General features: G+C 34.8%; 1 protein-coding gene across 1 annotated transcript; it reads left to right on the top strand.

Annotated features, from left to right (window-relative positions):
* Nucleotides 1–363: 363 nt before the first annotated feature.
* Nucleotides 364–18,939, top strand: LOC129256718 (uncharacterized). The gene is made up of 13 exons (XM_054894883.2): nt 364–647; nt 6,898–7,110; nt 9,139–9,267; nt 9,559–9,713; nt 9,995–10,088; nt 10,552–10,784; nt 11,192–11,281; nt 11,655–11,754; nt 12,101–12,377; nt 12,870–12,979; nt 15,594–15,698; nt 16,134–16,264; nt 16,747–18,939. The coding sequence occupies exons 1-13, from the start codon at nt 615–617 to the stop codon at nt 17,135–17,137; spliced, it is 2,061 nt and encodes a 686-aa protein (XP_054750858.2). The 5' UTR covers nt 364–614; the 3' UTR covers nt 17,138–18,939.
* Nucleotides 18,940–21,129: the final 2,190 nt, after the last annotated feature.

Raw genomic sequence — 21,129 nt, 5'->3', positions numbered from 1 at the left:
CAGCTCGCTCTCGGTACTCGCATTATCTGTGTAGTGAGATATATGTATCCTCCACAAGAGTTACTGCTACAAACAGTCCTAAACAGGTACCATTCCTGTTTTCAGGTCAGCATACTAAAAAAATTCAGTTCGCGCTTCGCGCTCGCATTAATTTGTTGCTATGGTGAGATATGTGTCCGAGTCTCTTTCTCATATATATATATATATATATATATATATATGAATAATTAGGCCTGTGTGTGTGTGGCATGCCGAGTTTGTTTGGTGTGATCGAGCGCCTTTAGAACGATTCCTGATTTTGCCCCCCCAATCTGAAAAATGGATCGACGCCCCTGCTCCCATGGATAGTAATAGGTCCATGGTACTCCGAACGATATAAAATAGGGTTCTGCCATGCGCATGCCGCGAACGTTTCCTTGGGACCAATGACGTCATGTCAACGCTCATTTGCATAATTGATTGACTGAACTTCGTCGAAAAAATATCTTCTGACATTTTCCTGAAGATGACAGAGAAGTTTCTCCAAGTTATGTGTTCTTCTTGTGCTTGAAAAAATGATGATAACTTATAGCCTGATGTCATAGCTTCATATTCAATAATTTCCAGCGGAAAAGATGCTGCTTTACGTCGAGAGCAGTGCTTTTGTGGTGAGATTCTACAGCATACATCAACATGATCAACACTTGTTACGCACGCATCGGTCGGTACTCGGCCCGTTTCTTGTCGGGGGAGCAAACGCAGAGTCTCTGAGTCTGACTCTGTTTTATTGGTTGTTCCGCTGAACTCCGTTGGCTCCACTCACACGAGGAGAAATAATAAAAAAATGTTTGAAAACTCCTCGAAACAGGCTTAAAAGTTAGAATGATGAGTGGTAATCAACCCTAAACATGCTAAATAACTAACACTAACACTACAGCTAGAAATTTAATTTATACTTTTAATATACGGTAGACCCCGAACTTTTTTGCTGTCTCTGTTCTGCAATTCTGTTTGTTAACTATCCGTTAGGCCTACTTAGTTAATGTAGGCCTACTAGTTTTTGTAAATTTCATGCCTCTCTTTGAAGAACAAGAAGTAAGTGAGTTGGGTAACACCACGGAACAGATAGAAAATTTCAGTGTAATAACTGCACCACCAGCCTAGAATATAGACTGATAAATCCGCTGTTTCGGAGGAGTTTTTCAATATTTTCCAATTTTTTGTCCCCCTATACATTACATGCACAGACGGATGATGGCCATTGGGCTCATAGTCGTGTAGCTCCACCAACGCATTAACTACAGCGTCTATGGAGAAAAGGGTGCGATTTTGCAACCTCCTCGATTACTCCTATATTTTGCTTTTTGAAAAAGGAAGAAATTATTAAGATAAATTTATTAAATACAGTCAGCTTAGGCCTACCACCTTTCCGAAAAATATGCTTGAAAATAGCAAATTTTGATGAAAAACAGATCAGGATTAGCCAGGTTCTTCTTTGATCGCTGTCGGTGCAGCTACAGCTGAGCGTACGAACGTGCCAACCAATTCAAACTTTTCTTGTAGGTATTAGTAGACTTGTTAAGAGGTTGAACGCTGCATTTTTTAGTACAAATGTCCCACTTGGCACAAATGTTCCTTGAGTCAAAAGAATAAGATTCATCCAAAGAGACACGCTGTATCTATGCAAATAAGCAAGTAATTTGCATAAATTTGCATATTATGTCGATATAGTAAAAACAAGTATTTCAGAATATATTTTTAACCAGAACTGCCCTAAAATTGGAAATAAAGACTTAGGGTAGGAAAGGGAAGAAAATTGTCATAAAATAATTGGGATATCCTTGTTTATTATTACCTAATTTACATAAATTATGCAAATTATAATTTAAAACAGTATTTTTTCATAAATCCTGAACTGCTTTTAAAAAACGGCAACTAATACACAATGTCAACATTCTACATGAAAGAGAATATATTAGCGAAAACATTGATATGCTTCATGACAGTATTAGTGTCTTAATTTGCTTAGAAAGAGGGCAAATATGTCAAAATGTATGACATGTTATAAAATAGCTGTATTATTTCAAGCATCGCGATTGGTCAATACGCGTCACATGACATCCAACTTTTTTTGTGCACTGCACGGTAGTGCAAAAGGTGTGCAACGAAAATTGACATTGCACGCTCGAGCAAACCAGTGCGGTAAAGTCCAACAAAACTGTACTGTAACTTTTTAAAAAATTGTTTCTGTGTTGCTATTTTATAAAACAAATAATGCACTTGCTCTGTCGTGCGTAAAAGTAAATGCAGAGAAACCTCGGTTTCTTCAGATGGAGCACACTGGGCACTCGCCGCAAGCGGCTCGTGCACAGTGCGACTCCTATCTAAAGAAACCTCGCGTGCTCTGCATTTCCACTAACGCACTCGGCTGCATGCATTATTTGTATAATATTGCGCTAAAACGAGACCAAAACAATCTCTAAGTCACAGTCACACTCACGAATCGGACAATAAAGCGATCAATGGTATGTCATTCGAGATAACACAATCTCAACACAATAGCTTCCATCGGCTTCTCGTATCGCTTTTGTTGGTGTGTCTGCCACACCGTAATCTATGATACATACGGACAAAATGCATTTCGGTATCGGTAAAACACTATTAATTTTGTTTTATTTGTTTCTAATTTGTTTCTCTTGGAAAATTTACAGGAGACATTGCTTTGCAGGTTACTGCTTTAATGAAACTCTGGCACATGAATCATGACGAATGTATCCTACCTCAATCCATATTTTAACTTTATTAAAATATATATCTTTTTGGAGACCCCGAGGTGGCAAAACTGCATCCCCCGGCATTCCCGCCACAAATCCAGTTTGACTTGTATAATCGACTTGGAAAAGACAGATTAGTGAGACATCAGGCAACATGTTTCCTGAAGAAAGTTTTTTTTTTTGGTTTATTTAAGCCTACGCCCACGGGAGCCCTCCGAATTTACCCCCATCCCCTCTCCGTATTTCGACTTTAAATAAAAAAATATCGTGTTTTAAAACCATCGGCAAGGCAAATTGCGTTTTTTGGTATAATAAAGCAACTTTTATATCTATATTTTTATATTCTTTGCATTCTCCTCTTGAAAAAAAAAAAACATAGAAGGCATTGTTTTATATCTCTTAAAATAAGTTTGTGTATGTGACGGTGGCCTGTCGAAGTTGCCCAACCATTTATTTTGTTTCGACAATATATATTTAGAATATCGTCTAAATGAAGCCCTCATCTGGAAAAGGGCACTTATTAAAGGCAGCATCTACATTATATAGAGGAGGCCCTGGCACTGGGAAGAGGGGGCTGAAGCTTGTTAAATTTCTTCGGACCAAAATTTTACATTGAAACTTTTTTGCTTTTCAAATTAACATCAAGAAATTTAACAAGCAAATAAACAAAATGGATTGCACTACAAAATGAAGGGTTTTTTTTGGTAACGTTTCTTTTTTTCGTTTTGTCACATCTGCCGGAATTCCAGGGGGTGCTGTCTATGGAGAATAACACACGCAGCACAGCCCCCCCCCCCCCCCCTTCAGAAAAATCTTGCGGGTGCTTCAGCCCCCGCTTCCAAGTACCAGGGCCTCCTCTATATAATGTAGATGCTGCCTTTAATAAGTGCCCTTTTCCAGATGAGGGCTTCATTTAGACGATATTCTAAATATATATTGTCAAAACAAAATAAAGGGTTGGGCAACTTCGACAGGCCACCGTCATGTACACGAACTTATTTTATGCGATATAAAACAATGCCTTCGATGTTGTTTTTTTTCAAGAGGAGAAAGTAAAGAGGCTTTACTGTGTGTAGTAGAAATGTATCTTTCTTCGAATGGACTCTAAAAATATTTAAATTTAACATAGAGTGGAATCAATAAAGGGGTATTTTAGAGCTTACGTGTGGCTTTTCTTCAATGTACCACAGCTCTTCTACATGTCAATTGTAGAGTATTTTCACCTCAATCTATTCCAAGATATGAGTTCTAAAGACAATAAACTATTTTTGAATACATAAAACCAAAAGGGGAAAGGGTATCCTAGGCATGCTCCTGTTGGGTTATAGCCTTTACTGTGCTAGAGCATTATTACAAACTGCAAAACAACAACAGCAATAATAATAATAACAATTATAATAATAATAATAATAATGATAATAATGATATTAATATAGATAAATATGAAATATAGATATAAAAGTTGCTTTATTATACCAAAAACGCAATTTGCCTTGCCGGTGGCTTTAAAACACGATTTTTTTTTTATTTAGTGTCGAAATACAGAGGGGATGGGGTAAATTCGGAGGGCTCCCATGGACGTAGGCTTAAATAAAAAAAAAACTATCTTCTGGAAACATGTTAACTGATGTCTCATACATCTACTTTTCCAAGTTGATAATACAAGTCAAACTGGTTTTGTAAAGTAGCGGGAATGCCGCGGGGAATGCAGTTTTGCCACTTTGGGGTCTCCAAAAGATATATATTTTAACAAAGTTAAAATATGGATTGAGGTGGGGTACATTCGTCATGATTCATGTGCCAGAGCTTCATTAAAGCAGTAACCTGCAAAGCAATGTCTCCTGTAAATTTTCCAAGAGAAACAAATTAGAAACAAATAAAACAAAATTAATAGTGTTTTACCGATACCGAAATGCATTTTGCCCGTATATACCATATATTACGGTGTGGCAGACACACCAACAAAAGCGATACGAGAAGCCGATAGAAGCTATTGTGTTGAGATTGTGTTATCTCGAATGACATACCATTGATCGCTTTATTGTCCGATTCGTGAGTGTGACTGTGACATAGAGGTTGTTTTGGTCTCGTTTTAGCGCAATATCACGTCATACATTTTGACATATTTGCCCTCTTTCTAAGCAAATTAAGACACTAATACTGTCATGAAGCATATCGATGTTTTCGCTAATATATTCTCTTTCATGTAGAATGTTGACATTGTGTATTAATTGCTGTTATTTATAAAACAGTTCAGGATTCATGAAAAAATACTTTGTTTTAAATTATAATTTGCATAATTTATGTAAATTAGGTAATAATAAACAAGGATATCCCAATATTTTATGACAATTTTCTTCCCTTTCTTACCCTAAGTCTTTATTTTCAATTTTAGGGCAGTTCTGGTTAAAAATATATTCTGAAATACTTGTTTTTACTATATCGACATAATATGCAAATTTATGCAAATTACTTGCTTATTTGCATAGATACAGCGTGTCTCTTTGGATGAATCCTTTTCTTTTGACTCAAGGAACATTTGTGCCAAGTGGGACATTTGTACTCAAAAATGCAGCGTTCACCCCTTTTTTGTCTCACCTGCATAGCAGAGTGAGACTATAGGCGCCGCTTTTCCGACGGCGGCGGCGGCGTCAACACCAAATCTTAACCTGAGGTTAAGTTTTTGAAATGACAGCATAACTTAGAAAGTATATGGACCTAGTTCATGAAACTTGGCCATAAGGTTAATCAAGTATTACTGAACATCCTGCCTGAGTTTCATGTCACATGACCAAGGTCAAAGGTCATTTAGGGTCAATGAACTTAGACCATGTTGGGGGAATCAACATCAAAATCTTAACCTAAGGTTAAGTTTTTGAAATGTCATCATAAATTAGAAAATATATGGACCTAGTTCATGAAACTTATACATAAGGTTAATCAAGTATCACTGAACATCCTGCATGAGTTTCACGACACATGACCAAGGTCAAAGGTCATTTAGGGTCAATGAACTTTGGCCGAATTGGGGGTATCTGTTGAATTACCATCATAACTTTGAAAGTTTATGGATCTGATTCATGAAACTTGGACATAATAGTAATCAAGTATTACTGAACATCCTGTGCAAGTTTCAGGTCACATGATCAAGGTCAAAGGTCATTTAGGGTCAATGAACTTTGGCCAAATTGGGGTATTTGTTGAATTACAGCCATAAATTTGAAAGTGTGTTGGTCTAGTTCATAAAACTTGGACATAAGAGTAATCAAGTATCACTGAACATCCTGTGCGAGTTTCAGGTCACATGAACAAGGTCAAAGGTCATGTAAGGTCAAAGAACTTTGGCCACGTTGGGGGTATTTGTTGAATTGCCATCATATCTCTATAAGTGTATTGGTCTAATTCATAAAACGTGGAAATACGAGTAACCAAGTATCACTGAACATCTTGTGCGAGTTATAGTAGTTTTCAAAATCAGCACTGCTGCTATATTGAATCGCGTGATGCAGGTGAGACGGCCAGAGGCATTCCACTTGTTTGCAGTTAACAAGTCTACTATATAGGCCTAGACCAAAAGCTTCGGTCTCTGTTGTGTTGGTGTTCTGCTGAACTCCGTTGGCTCCACTCACCAAATACAGAGACCGAAGTTCTAGCTCGATCTGTACAGGGACTCAATGGCCAATAAGTAATTAAGTTGGGATAAAACAGGGTAGTGAAGTTGCGCGACATCTGAAGTAAGTCACTGTTTCCCCCCCCCCCCCCCCCCCCCCCCCCCCGTTTTGGTGCATTTTAGGCCAAAACGGAATAATATTTATTTTGGTACAGTTCTTTTTATATATTTTATGAAATAAAGACATAAATCGATGAGCCCCGTCGGGGGGGGGGGGGGATTTTGCATTGTTAACCCCCAAATGGTGCTGCACGATAGCGAGCCGTCTGTGTACGAGTAGAAATAAAAAAGAAATTTAAAATGTTAAAAAACTCCTCGAAACTGACGGCTGCCAGCTGTCTAGTATAGGCCTAGACTCATTAGTAAATAGCCTTGTGCACTGAGTAAATATTTACCGATCTCTATCTCTTTGATAAATTTGAAATCACAGTGGTGTTTAACATAAATACCTTGCCCAAAATTGTCTTCTTACAGGTGCACACATTTGTGTTGCAATGTAGAGCACGTGACACCCTGGCCCGTATTAGAGCCAAGCTTCTCCACATCCTTTATGTGATGGGACGTGAGGATCATCAGTTCAGATTTCGATTCAAAGGACAGTATCTAAGAGATGCTTACACGTTGGATGATTACCTTATTGGAGACCGATGTATCCTGAAGATGGTTCCAATGGCTAAGAGGCAAGAGGTATGCTACAGAAAAACGTTGTTCTTGCAATTCATTAAGAATAGTCAAAGGTTGTAACGACAGTGTCCCCCTGAATATCTATTATAGAAGAGAAGACAACGGTCCTCTCAATTTGTGCTAAGTATTTTTTGTTGGCTTGTCATTTTTTGTCTCACCTGCATACCAGAGTGAGACTATAGGCGCCGCTTTTCCGGCGGCGGCAGCGTCAACACCAAACCTTAACCGAGGGTTAAGTTTTTGAAATGACGGCATAACTAAGAAAGTATATAGACCTAGTTCATGAAACTTGGCCATAAGGTTAATCAAGTATTACTGAACATCCTGTCTGAGTTTCAGGTCACATGACCAAGGTCAAAGGTCATTTAGGGTCAATGAACTTCGACCATGTTGGGGGAATCAACATCAAAATCTTAACCTAAGGTTAAGTTTTTGGAATGTCATCATAACTTAGAAAATATATGGACCTAGTTCATGAAACTTAGACAAAAGATTAATGAAGTATTACTTAACATCCTGCTCGAGTTTCATGTCACATGACCAAGGTCAAAGGTCATTTAGGGTCAATGAACTTTGGCCAAATTGGGGGTATCTGTTGAATTACCATCATAACTTTGAAAGTTTATGGATCCGATTCATGAAACTTAGACATAAGAGTAGTCAAGTATCACTGAACATCCTGTGCAAGTTTCAGGTCACATGATGAAGGTCAAAGGTCATTTAGGGTCAATGAACTTTGGCCAAATTGGGGGTATTTGTTGAATTACCATCATAACTTTGAAACTTTTTTGGTCTATTTCATAAAACTTGGACATAAGAGTAATCAAGAATCACTGAACATCCTGTGCGCATTTCAGGTCACATGACCAAGGTCAAAGGTCAATGAACTTTGGCCATAATGGGAGTATCTGTTGAATTACCATCATAACTTTGAAAGTTTATGGATCTGATACATGAAACTTGGACATAAGAGTAATCAAGTATCTTTGAACATCCCGTCCGAGTTTCAGGTCACATGACCAAGGTCAAAGGTCATTTAAGGTCAATGAACTTTGGCCATTTTAGAGGTAATTATTAGAATGCTGTCATAACTTTCAAAGTTTATAGATATAGTGTATAAAATGTGGATATAGGGGTAATCAAGTATCACTGACAAGTTTTAGGTCACATGATCAAGGTCAAATGTCAATGAACGTAGTATTGTATCATATGAATGGTGTTTTTTGTGAATAATTATTTTATATACTTAGTTTTCAAAGTCAGCACTGCTGCTATATTGAATAGCATGATGCAGGTGAGACCGCCAGAGGCATTCCACTTGTTTTACATGTCAATATATACCATATCTCGGTATGAGAACATTTTCCTTAATAATAGAAAAGTTATGCCAATAATCAAGCATTTTTTGTGCCACCTCTATTGATGAAATCATAGAAAATGCCACTTTATAACCATAACAGTTAAAAAAGCATGATCGCAATCTGAATGCGTCATGGTCATCTTATTGTCTTATAAAAATAAGTAAATGATTATTAGTTTACTTTAAAGTTTTGAAATTATACATTTCTTTTTCATGTAGGTGGCACCTTACTAAAAGTCAGCCATGGTTTTCATACAAAATCCTGCTCAAATCCTAACATTTTTCATAGACAGCGCAAATGCAAGAAAGAAGCTGGTGAAAGATATATAGCCCTTTTTGATTCCATTATATTGACATTATTCATCTTTCATAATGACTTTCCATGATATTGTCTATGGTAATTATTGATTGAGATAAGGGATGAAAAGATGCATGTGAATTGCAGCATTAAAGGTCTATCTATGACTTTCGATAAGGTCTCTTATTTCATATTATTCAACTGAGTTTAAGGTATTGGCAAGTGTCATGGAATTAACTCATGTACTACAATCAATATCCTAACTTAAAAGAAATACTGCTATATTTTATTCTCTATCTGCCTAAGTTAAATTTTATCAAAATTGATTTGTTGACTTGATGTATTTTTTATATGCATCTGTTTGAATCCATAGTCATTTGTTGATATGAGAAGCAAAGGAAGACACGATTTAGGAGCTGGACAAACAGAAGAGATCAAAACTAGTCTTATTCATGAGGTTGCTATGCTTAAGTGGAGAGAGACAATGCTCGGTGATTTCAGGGTAAGATGTACTTAAGTATATAAGTGTGGTGTGTGAGTAGTTGACTGATACTTTTCTTTGTATACAGAATCTATTACATATACTGTGATATTAAAGATAAGAATTGAAGGTTAGGCCGTAAATGATTTACATTCCAGTTTTATTACTCAGACAGCTATTTGAGTTTCCCTGCAATATTGTATGAAAGCTGCTCTTCCTATGGATGCATGAGTTCAATTTCAGTATTTAAATATATGTTTTATTAGTCCAACAACTGAAAGGTAAATAGTGATTTTATTTCTTTGATTACAGGCTTCTGTCTACATCAACTGGTTATTTGTGCTGTTTGCATTCTTTACAACTTATTGGTATTCTGGGTTATGGACAGGAGTGATAGCCCTCTATGGATTGCTTCAATGTCCATCATTCTCTCATAAGGCTGGATTCGTTGGACCATCAAGTCTCTGGTAATAAAAGATCTGAGTACCTTCATATTTGTTAGAGAACTAAGTCTAACATGGATAATTTCTTTATGTTAGGTTTTTCTTTTACTCAGCTTCATTGAGGGAGAGTTTAGTTTATCCCATTAGAGCAGTGAGCAGACACCTTGATGTCACAAAATAGATGTACTTCATGTCATGTTAACCAGTATAAGTGAAATGAGATATTTCAATTATAACCAAAGTGGTGCGATTTGTCAAAATGAGATTCATAAGCAAGATTTATGTGATTTCTATCCTTTATTTAGGCCCAGATTCTTCCTAGCAATCTTCAATGTGCTGACCATGTTAAACTGGGGAGCATCTGTAGCATTAGCTATCCTCTCTCTTCTATCTGTGCTGGTAAGTATTTTGAACTGAGTTTGATAACAATATTGGTCAAGACAGACTACCAGTACATGTAAACCTGTAATAATGGCTCTGTTAAAGCCAGGGTAGTTATGCTGCTTAATAGTAGAGACATCTAATACAAAGTATGTGTTCAGCACTATATAACTTTATAAGCAGCAATAGTTACTATCATTATTCTTATTATTATCAAGAAACTTTGGAAGATTATAATTTTTAGGAAAACCAGATGAATTTTTTTTGTTTCAATCAAGACAATGCGTTTTATCATTCAGTGGATATAAATGTTTTGATAAATTATCTATCTCATCTGTGTTAAGGCAAAATTGAAGACCCAATGCAGCATTATTAGTGCCATTTTAATTCTTGATACATAGTCTTGATGTTACTCTTAGTCTTACTGTTGTGAAATTTTACTATAGCAAATCTCCTTTTATCTTTCTCAACTGCTTATCAGGACTTCAACTGCACACCAATTGATGAAGATGATGATAGCTGCAGTATCCAGTATGTAAACCTGATCTATTCTCTAGTCTACTATGGTCTTCATGTGATCTATATGTTTGGTATCTGGTCAGCCGGTTGGTCTCTCTTCTATAACTTTCGCTTTGAGATTGGTGACTACTTAGAAAATGAACTCATTATCAGTCGTGATGTTGAGAAAGTCATTGACATTGCAAAAAATGGAAGGTAATTCTTGTAAATAGTCACAGATTTTATGAAATGTGTGTGATATATATATATTTGTTTTAAAGAGCAAGATTGAATAATATCAGTTTGTATTTGAATGATCTTGATTATTTTCTTTGAAGAAACATTTGGACTTTTAACAGTTTAATGATAGATACACATAGGCCTGGCAACTATGAGTTTATTGGGTTATTTCTTGGATGTTTACTGACTCATTTTAGAATTTAATCGTTGCATTCTCTTAAAACTTTAGGACCTAATACTATAGATTGATGTCAATTTTTTTCTTTTAAAGATGATAAGCAACAGTGTCATGCAATATCTTGTACGAGTATTCTACTTCCAACCATCAATGAATGTTGTCCAGACTAGTAATTTGGTCAATGCTAATTATTCTTTGATCCCAGGTTGAAAGAACAGCGTCAGGCTGCATTTGAATTGGCAACATTAGCAACAGCAGGAGATGATAGCAAGTTCAGGATTGTAGCAGAAGGAGGGTGAGATTTCATTTCTAATTGAAGCAAGGAAGTTGCAATAATGGTGTATTTTGTATGTATGCTGGTGCTGACAGCTATACTTCAAGGAATTCATTCCAGTTTGGACAATTGTTGAAATGACATTTGTCAAATGTAATCAGAAAACTTGGCAAACATACACTTGTAATTGGTCAATTTTTTCACCGTCATTGGGATTTGCTGTAATCTGCTGATTTTACTGTCACCAGACTTGTGAAAATTCGAATGAATTTGTATGATTTCATTTTAATTCTTTTGTAGCATGAGGATGATAAATGTGATCCACTATCAGTGCAAGCAACTTTGAGGTGTATAATCACTAATGACTTGGATGTATGTATCATTGTTCGTATAGATTAGAGGTTTTGATCACACTTGGATTATCATCTGATGAAGCTATTCAGGAGTATGCTACTGAAGCCTTGGCTGAACTTCTTGTTGTCCCAGCTATTCAGGTAGGATATATAAACCATGTTAGAAATTCTGTCTAAATATGGCAATTACTTTTAGTAAAAAAAAAGTGCATAAATGTAGGTTAACGGAGGTAGGTGATTTGTTGATTGGCTGTATGGTGAAATGTACATTTTTATATGTTTTAATGTTATCCCAAAGTGCTGTTGAAGATCCCTAAACTATTTGATAACTTTTCTTAAACATATTTTTTCAGAATTTGTCATGCCAGTATGTCCCCCCAAAAAAACTGTTGACTGTTTCATGGATGTTTGAGTGTAAAAGGATTTGAAATATTTTAGATTGAGAGAAATATAATCAAGATGCTTGTATATTTTCTGTTTATTTCAGGATCAATTTGTTGAGAGTGGTGGCATACGAACCCTCACCACCTTATTGCACTCACGGAACACTCGTTTGGTACAAGAAGCAATCACTGCTCTATCTTACATTGTATCAGACTCTGAAGATAATAAACATGCTGTCATTTCTGACCGTGGTTTAGAGGACTTGGCTCATGCAGCTAAGACTGGATCTGATACAACCAGGAGATATGTGGCTGGAATCTTTCTGGACTTGGCTTTTAGTTCTGAGATTAGAAGCCAGATGGCTAGCATGATCACACCAAGTAAGTTCTGACTGACAAAGAATTGGGTGAACAGTACTCCCATAATTAATTGTAAATTTCCTGTTGAAATTAGAAATTAGCTTTTATTTTTGTAAATTTTCCAGGATCCAGAGAGGTAATATTGCAAACAATTATGTTTGCAAAGTTACAAACAGTTTATTAGTGTTTGTTACCCCCCCCCCCCCCCACCGATAATTCTCTGAGCAATGATTTTGTTGGAAATTATGATACCTGGTGTCTGTCATTTAATATTGAAGTTGTAAAACATTTATTTCTTAATGCATAATTTGTCTGAAAGGAACATTGCTATAACTATGATGAGTTGGTGACTCTATCTTGGGTACACATGACAACAACAACTTTTGTTAATATTGGAAGTTTTTACGTGACAATAAAATGATGAATATTATCTTCATCATGTCTTTCAATATATTTTTTTTTTTTTCCTGTATGTGATCGATTCTTAAAAAACTCTGTTGTGTTTTCCCCCAGCTGGTGCTTTAGTATCATTGTGTACCAGTCAAGATAATGAGACTCTCAGACTTGCTCTTCAGACCTTAGAACTTGTAGCCATAGAGAGCTCAGATGTCATTCTGGAACAGGTTTGTACACTTACCATTGTATAATAATAAGACCTTGTATTGATTACCTATAGTTTGTTGTTAAATCATTAGTTTCATAGAAGTACAAATTCAAGTCCAGTGTTCTTCATGTTATAGTTCAATCTTTCATGGAGAATGGAGCCATATTTTATATTACTAACTGAATGAGGTATTCTGGAGATAAAGTATAAACACAGATATTGTCAGTCAAATTGATTACTCAATAAAATATGTCACAATGGCTCAACTTGCTGGGCTCATCTGTATGACTCAGGACCATAATGTTGAATATAATGCCAAATTTATAATTTTTCTTTTACACATTTGCAGCAAAATGGTCCAGAATAGCCATATTCCCAGCTGATCAAACCCAAGCTCAAAATTGTGTACACATTAGTATGTATGATAACAATTTACATTATAATCATTTAACAAGGGTTACATTTCTATTCATGAATAACATAAAATCAGAAGTACTGGCAGGCAAACATGCATGAATCACACATACAGCTTGCAGGTAATGATAATCATATCCACTGGTTCTTCTATATAAAAATGTTGCTTTTTAAATAACCATATTGCCCACATCTAATGGCTCAGAACGATACGACTGTTGCAGGCAACATTTTCAATATAATATAAGTAAAAAAAATATAATCATTCAAAATTTACTTTTCTTTAAAGCAGATATGAATGAGTAGCTTTAATAGCACCACCTCAATTCCTAACTACTCAAATCTGGCCAAGTTGCAAACTCAAAATGCAACATTCTAAACAGTGTAGTATTTGTAACAAATTTTATTTAAAAAAAAGAAAATTGATAAATTTGATTTAAATAAGATTTGTTTTTATTTAAATCAGATTTTTTATATATTTTTTTATTTTTTTCAATTTTTTATTTTAATGCGCAAACACCAAAAAGATAATCCTTTACCCTGACATAAACTTCGAAATCATACATTTCACTACTAAATCATTCTTAGCTTTTTATTTCATAATCAAATCAAGTCAAAATAGAATGTATAGAAAATATTAATGTCATGAAGATGCTGACAATTTCTGCTGTGTCTGCGTTCTCTCATGTAAGGAGCCTCTACTGGCTGGTTCAATCAAAGTTGATGAACTGTCTTGATACGGCTAATGCTGCATAGTTAGTATTCCTATTCAAAGCTCTTAACATGAAATGAGGATCAGTTTCTTTGGAAGAATTCCATGACTCTGAGACTCACATTCTCCAAGGAGAAACATTTTTGATTTTCAAGCCAAGGACTGAATAAAACTGTATTTATTTCTGTTCTTTGAGCCATAGTTGGAACTCTGTTTCAAAGCATTGACTTGCAAAGCTATGACCGATTGGGAAAAAAGTTGCAAGTTGATCTGAATGATTTCTTTTACAATAAAGCTGAATAGTAGTATTTGGCAGTTCTTAGCAGTTTTGCTAAAAATGATAAAATGTTCTACAGCTACATTACTATGTATGTATTTAAATACATGTAAAATAATATGATTTTAAAAACTATGGGTTACCAGGGACAATGCAGATTTTATTTATTATCTGCACTCAATTCAACACATTCACTGAGAAATGTACAAAATAAATTCTCTCTTTTGGCATAGGGCACTAAATGTATGGTTGTTGCTATGATTTAGTGTCATTTACCTAGAGCATGGTCATGGATAGATCTACATCTTTTTTATACATGGATTACTGAACCTTTCTCAGTGTACCCCCTCAGTGTACCACAATCGTATACAGAATGTCTGAACAGGCATTGATTCAAACCCATCCTGGTAAAATTATCTGATGAAATTCAGCCTTATGTTCAGGGTTTCTTTTTCAAATTCCTCTCTTCAAATTTTTACATATTTTTTGTTCTGAAGTGCATGGACAGATATGAACAAATTGTTAGTGTTGGAGAGCAATATGTAGTAGTTCATGTGAATGATCAGAAAATAAGAACTGCCAATAAACCTTGACTTTCTCTTATATTTTCTTAAAAACTGTCCTCTAAACACTTTTTGATTTTGACATAAAGAAACAATGAGTTTGTTTACTATCAAACAAAAATTTTACAGGGAAAATGGTGTAAGTCTACTTATAAAAGTGGAGTAGGCCGGGGTCTAAGTGTTAATAGGCTACATAATGCACATCTTTGGTTTTGCAAGATTAACTTGATTTTATTGTCTTGATTTCAATTGCTCTGAGTAGATATTAAGAGTTTATTAATGTTTAGATGATATAAAGTTGTTGTTTTTTTCTTTGAGTCAAAAAAATTAAATTGCCCCTACAAAAAAAAAATCATCGATCATTTATACATGTTAATGGAAGTGATGTAAATCAATGATTTAAGCGATTTAAATCATGATTTAAATCAGCCAACCCTGAACATTGTAATTCACAACTCAATTTATTCATACCACAATAATTGTTACCAAGTTGCAAACAAGTACTTTCCTCTCAAAAACAGTTAAGTTTCTCTAGAAGAATAAAATTGTGTGTTAATTCATTCTTTGTATTCAATTCAATTTATTCATTCATTCAATTCATTTATTAAACTATTATATGAAAGAAAGAATATTTAGAATGATTAATTTGATGCTTTCCCGCTTACAGGAGGATCTATTACCCAATTTATTAAACATCACAAGTAATAGTTTGGATTCTGGTATCTACCTACTAGCAGGAAAGATTCTACTCTACTTTGCTGAGAATACTGAGGTAAGAGACCCATTGCTGAAAGAAATCAAATTCAACTTGATTTTCATCCAATCATAAGCACTCGTGTTGAACTACAAATGTTTGATTTTCTTAAATGCACTCTTCAACATGCCCCATATTGTATAATAACATCAAGGAAAATTTTTGATTTACAATTAATGGAATCTTGTGTTTTTAAGTTTTCAAAGTTTTCAGAATGTTGATGAGTTATATATGACTTATGTATTTTTTAAATGTGAAATGAATGTTTCGAATCCTTATATTATTGCAGAATATAAAATGACAAAATTGTTTCTCACCAATAAGAATGTTGCAAAAAATGGTGGACAATGTTGAACTCAATTATAACAGATGTAAGAAAAAAATATATTTTCAAAGAATATTTTTGCAAGGTTATTTTATTAATGCTGTGTAGTTTCTATTTCCCTCCTTTAGTCATGTGATAATCTGCTATCTCAAGAGAGTTTAACCAACACACTAACTCAGTTTGTTGAAACTAAGGATCCAACCTTACAGAAGGTTGTTACTAAGATCATCATGTCTGCAACCGAAGAAAGAAATCTGGCGTAAGTTATAAATGCATTCATAATGAGAGCTCCACCCATGTTGACATATATCTGACAGATATCATAAATCTGTCTTCATCTCTTGATCAGAGAATATAAGGCCTTTTGATATATAGCCCCACGAAGACTAAATTTTATTTGTTTAGTTTGATATCATTATGAAAGCTATCCTTTCATTGTTAGTCATAACAGATACAGGAAGAAATGTTGGTAAAAGTGAGATGGGCATAATGTGAATTCACACTAATTTGGAATGTCAAGGATTGTGCATTTGTTTTCTATATTTGTTGAAACCCCCTCAACTTCAAGCTATTGTGATGATATTTATTTACATTGTGCTGTGATTGACCCAGATGAAGTCATGTGCCAGAAAATAGCCAGCTTGGCCAAAGCCTGGCAATAATGATAACAGTATCACTCTCTAGAGTTCATACCTTTATGAGTACCATTATTAAATTTTCCTCTTTTTTTGTAATCCATAGACTGAAAGCAAAGGACCTGCAGTTAGATGAGCTCCTAGTCTTGATGCGTGAGAGTAGCACAGACAGAGATGCTTGGAACATGGCTGATCAAGGTATAGCCATCTTTCAGGATCCTAGCTACCCTGACAACGTGATTAACAGAACAGAAGAGGCTACTACATCATCAGAACACAGTGGTTCTACCATGGATCTAAGCAAAGTGCCTGCTCTGAATTGGGCCAGTCCTGATGAGAGGAAGGCTGCAATGGCATCTCCTACTCCCGGGTATGGTGAGGGAGACATGGCAAAGGCTGGGGCTATGGGTGGGGTTGATGATATGACCGCTTCTACAGGATCACTGAGAGCTCGCTATAAAGATAAGATGGGTTCTCTTTCATCATTTAAAAAGTAGGAATCAATTTTATCGAGTAGATTAATAGCATTTGTATGCTGCCATTGATCTATAAGAAACATTCAAAGGTGCAAGGAACAAATATTTTTACACAGTCTATGTTGCTGAGAACAAACAGGGCAGTATATGAATGGTTGAAATACACAAGCTATATAAATGTTGCTTACTTTAACAACTGATATGTGATGGCCCAATAACAAAATTATGTGCCTTACCTTAGAGTTTTGAGATTCAGAAATAAAGTATCTCCATTTTTATTTATTTCTTCATGAAAAGACTGCCAAGCATCATGTTTCATGGAATTTTCACATGTTGGTCTTTACCCAACAGGTGTTCTCTATTACCCAGAGTAGAAATGTATTTTATGACCATTACAGTAATTGCTATACTGTATTTCCTCCATTGTCTCATGAAGTGATCTGCAGATCGGACATAGCCTGCATTGGGATTGTCTGTAATTAGATGGGAGAGTATAATTAGCTAAGCCATTAAGAATATATTCAGATATTTTCAGTGGTTTTCATGTCTTGTATCAGCAAATTACTGGATCACCATAAAAACAGAATGAGCAACGTGTTTAAGAGGTTTTACCTGAAAAAAAAAAAATATATATAAACCAGAGGGCAATACTAATTCAGTTCAACCTCCATTATGGTGGTTCGTAAAATTATTTCATTTGTCTGTTTTGTTGTTCCTATGAAAATTTTTAATACTCTCAAATTATCATGGACCCAACCAATTAGTCTGTGAAATGAATTTAGTATGAGGATCAGACATACAAATACAAGACAGTTGATATGGCATCCCCCCATTGACTACTAGGATATATGTGATATTTTAAATGAATGTGTAAAATAACAATAACAAAAGTATCAATATAAAGTGGTTCTTAAATTCTCTTTTTCAAGTATTATATCTTCTGAGTGTTGTAATATATTGTCATGTGTTGAAAGAAACTTCAAAAACATATGTTCATCATTGATAGGAAAAGCATTGTAAATTATCTTTTGAATCACATGATTTTCTTTCAATGGACCTGGTAAAAAAATTGAAATAATGTTCATGTATTGATAATTCAATTCATGAATTTTACATTAGGCTAAAAATACTAGGAATATTTGTGATTTATTGTTTATGTTTATAGTAAATGTGTGTGTGTGTGTCTATATGTCTTAATAGGGATTTGTACATACCTTTAAAACATTCATATTTAACAGTTAAATCAGGTCTTTCATCTCTGTTTGTTACATGGCAATGAAAATCATACAACTCTTTGTATCAATCAATTGTACATTACTAATATCTAGATGTTTGGTATTTGTGACCCTCACCTTCAATTCAGAGGGTTGAGAGTTGCCATAGCATTTTTCCACATCCTACTGCACTCAACCTGTCAAGAATTCTTTGAAAGATTTGATGCACCTTAATGATGTCTGGTTGACATCTTGAGTAGTCTGCAGTGTAGATAGTACAATATGTATTGAATCAGATATTGTTGGTTTCAGATTCAATAATAAATTGATAGGGGTAGGAATTAAAAAAGGTAATGAAATGTGTGTAGATTCAACTTTCTTCATTTGTTTTTTCAGTGGCAAGAGTCACCATCCGTTGGTGTACAAATGTATGCTCTCTCGGAACAAAAAAAATTGTCATTTATTTAATATGTTCATATTTTCTGTATATTTCAAGCCTTAACTGATCTACTATCCGTCCAGTAAATGTTTTGTATTTATATCTTATAGTTCTATCTTCAATTTGAAAATCATGCTGTATATAATATGAATAAATCTCTATAAATCAAATTGTTGATGGCTTGTAATTTTGTACTATCAGCATTCAAACAGGAGTTATCAACACATGTGCATGTACCAAATCATCAAAAAGTCAAGCTTGTGTTAAAAGGAAGAAATTTGGAGCTGGGAACTTAATCATTGAGGTATTCAGATCACTTTGCAGTTTGGTCAGTGGAATGTGATATACCAAATTTTTAAAGAAAAAATGGAAATCAAAGGGCATTTCTGCTTTATTTTCTACAGAATATTTTCATTCAACGTACTCTTCAAACATCAATAGCATACATTTTCTATAGAGATAACTGAGGTTCAAAGGTTAGTTTTAACTCACCAACAGCTTTGAAGACCCAAACCAGCTTTTAAAGAGTGCTTTTCCCAGCCTCGCCCCGATGTCGTTCTGTGTTCGAAGCGTAGTGATTTCATAGGTTTGTACTCAATAAAACAGTTATTTTTCTGCTTATCAGGTGGGTGATTCCATATGGTCGTACGGGACATTTAGAGAACATTTGGCAGTTTTTTGACAAGAAAAACAAAAAATATTCCAGTAACTAAAGGTGATCATCAAGTACTACCAGAGTGTTAGGAAAACCAAGACTTAACATGACTTGATTTTAATCCTGTATAATACAGATTTAAAATAGTAATGTGTCGTACGGACGCAGAAAAAGTGTTTTTTTTTAGAAATCTCAAGTTTGTACTCTAAAGTCTGTGAGTTGGACATATAATTTTCATAGAAACTGAACTCAAATTGATATTCAATTACCCAAGAACAAACGCATCTATGAAAGAAAGCAAATTATCATTTTCGAGAACATAGTGGCGTACGGGACACTCAATATGTGTCGTACGGGACATCTCTAAATTGAAGCCAAACTTTCTTACTTTATGTCTCTTTGACTTCTTCAATAACTTTATTTGGCCGATGATAATGATAATCCTATCAAACTAAAGACATTCATTATGTTAGAAACCGCTATTGGCAGAATATTTCTGTCAATATATCATAAACAAAATAATGTGTCGTACGGGACACTTGTGTGTTGAACAGGCACTTCACACCGCACTTGCGTGTTGTACTGGACAGCCTGAATAAAGTAATGAACTTTTTATCAATCAGAAGGGGAGCATTGCCCCTAAATTCTTCCTTTTTAATGAAAAGCCTTTTAATAAGTAGTCATTCAGGACAATATAATTAAGTAACCTCAATATATACAATCGGGAGCAATATAATCATTTTTTTCATGATGGGAAATGTACAATGGTTCACAGCATTTTTACCAGCTGAAAAACTTGGTTTTGTGTGAAGTCATATTTTAGTGAATTAAGGACGTTCCACAGTTATGTTTGTGCGCATTATGATCTGCGCATAGTTTACACTCTGCGCGCTGACGTCACAATGAATGAACAGGTGATTAATTAGCTGCAGGTTTGAGCTGATTTTTCTCATCTTCTGCACTTTAACTGCAGATCCTATGAGTTATTTCATGAAACTAAAAAATGGAATTATTCCAAGGACCATTCAAACAAATTTCTCTACAATTTCAAAATACTTTACTCTGCAGTGCTGCCAAGAATCACGAATATTACCCCGAGTTTGAATAAATGGTAGAGTGGTTTTGATTTTTTCTTCACATAGATACAAAGCATTCGGCGCATTTTTGGTGTTTTAAAAAGCACATTTGCTCTAATAAAAATGCTGATAGTTTAAAAACAAGCACATGAACCCCTATTTTTTAGTGTTTGTACCTCTTAGGTATACCTTCCTCTACAACTCTGCAAACTTTGGTGAAAATGACATGGATTTTGAATAAAGTGCAGCATATATTGTACGTTTGTAGTTTGTTACTGAAATTTCACATTTTTTAGATTGGGATTTTGTTATCTTTTACGCCATTTTTAAGAACTGGCAGTGCTCTTAAACTTAAAATTGCAAACAAACAGCACTATAAATAGATTCTCCATTCTAAAGATACAATTATTAACTCTCTTGCGAAATTTGGTGACTTTTTCATGTATTTTGACTGAGTAATAGAGGTTTAAACTGATTGTAGTAATCTTGGGCGGTCTAAAAATGCCAAATTCTTTTGAATGCGCGATTCTTAAGAACATCAATTTGGGTGAACTTTGAAGCTCTGTAGCAAAAAATCAAGCACATGGACCTATGTTAATTTTTGCATATTTCGAATATTAAGGTTCTAA

The sequence above is a fragment of the Lytechinus pictus genome, chromosome 3, assembly GCF_037042905.1.
Source record: "Lytechinus pictus isolate F3 Inbred chromosome 3, Lp3.0, whole genome shotgun sequence".
NCBI classification, from domain to species: Eukaryota; Metazoa; Echinodermata; class Echinoidea; order Temnopleuroida; family Toxopneustidae; genus Lytechinus; species Lytechinus pictus.
This window is presented reverse-complemented; position numbering and strand designations above follow the sequence as displayed.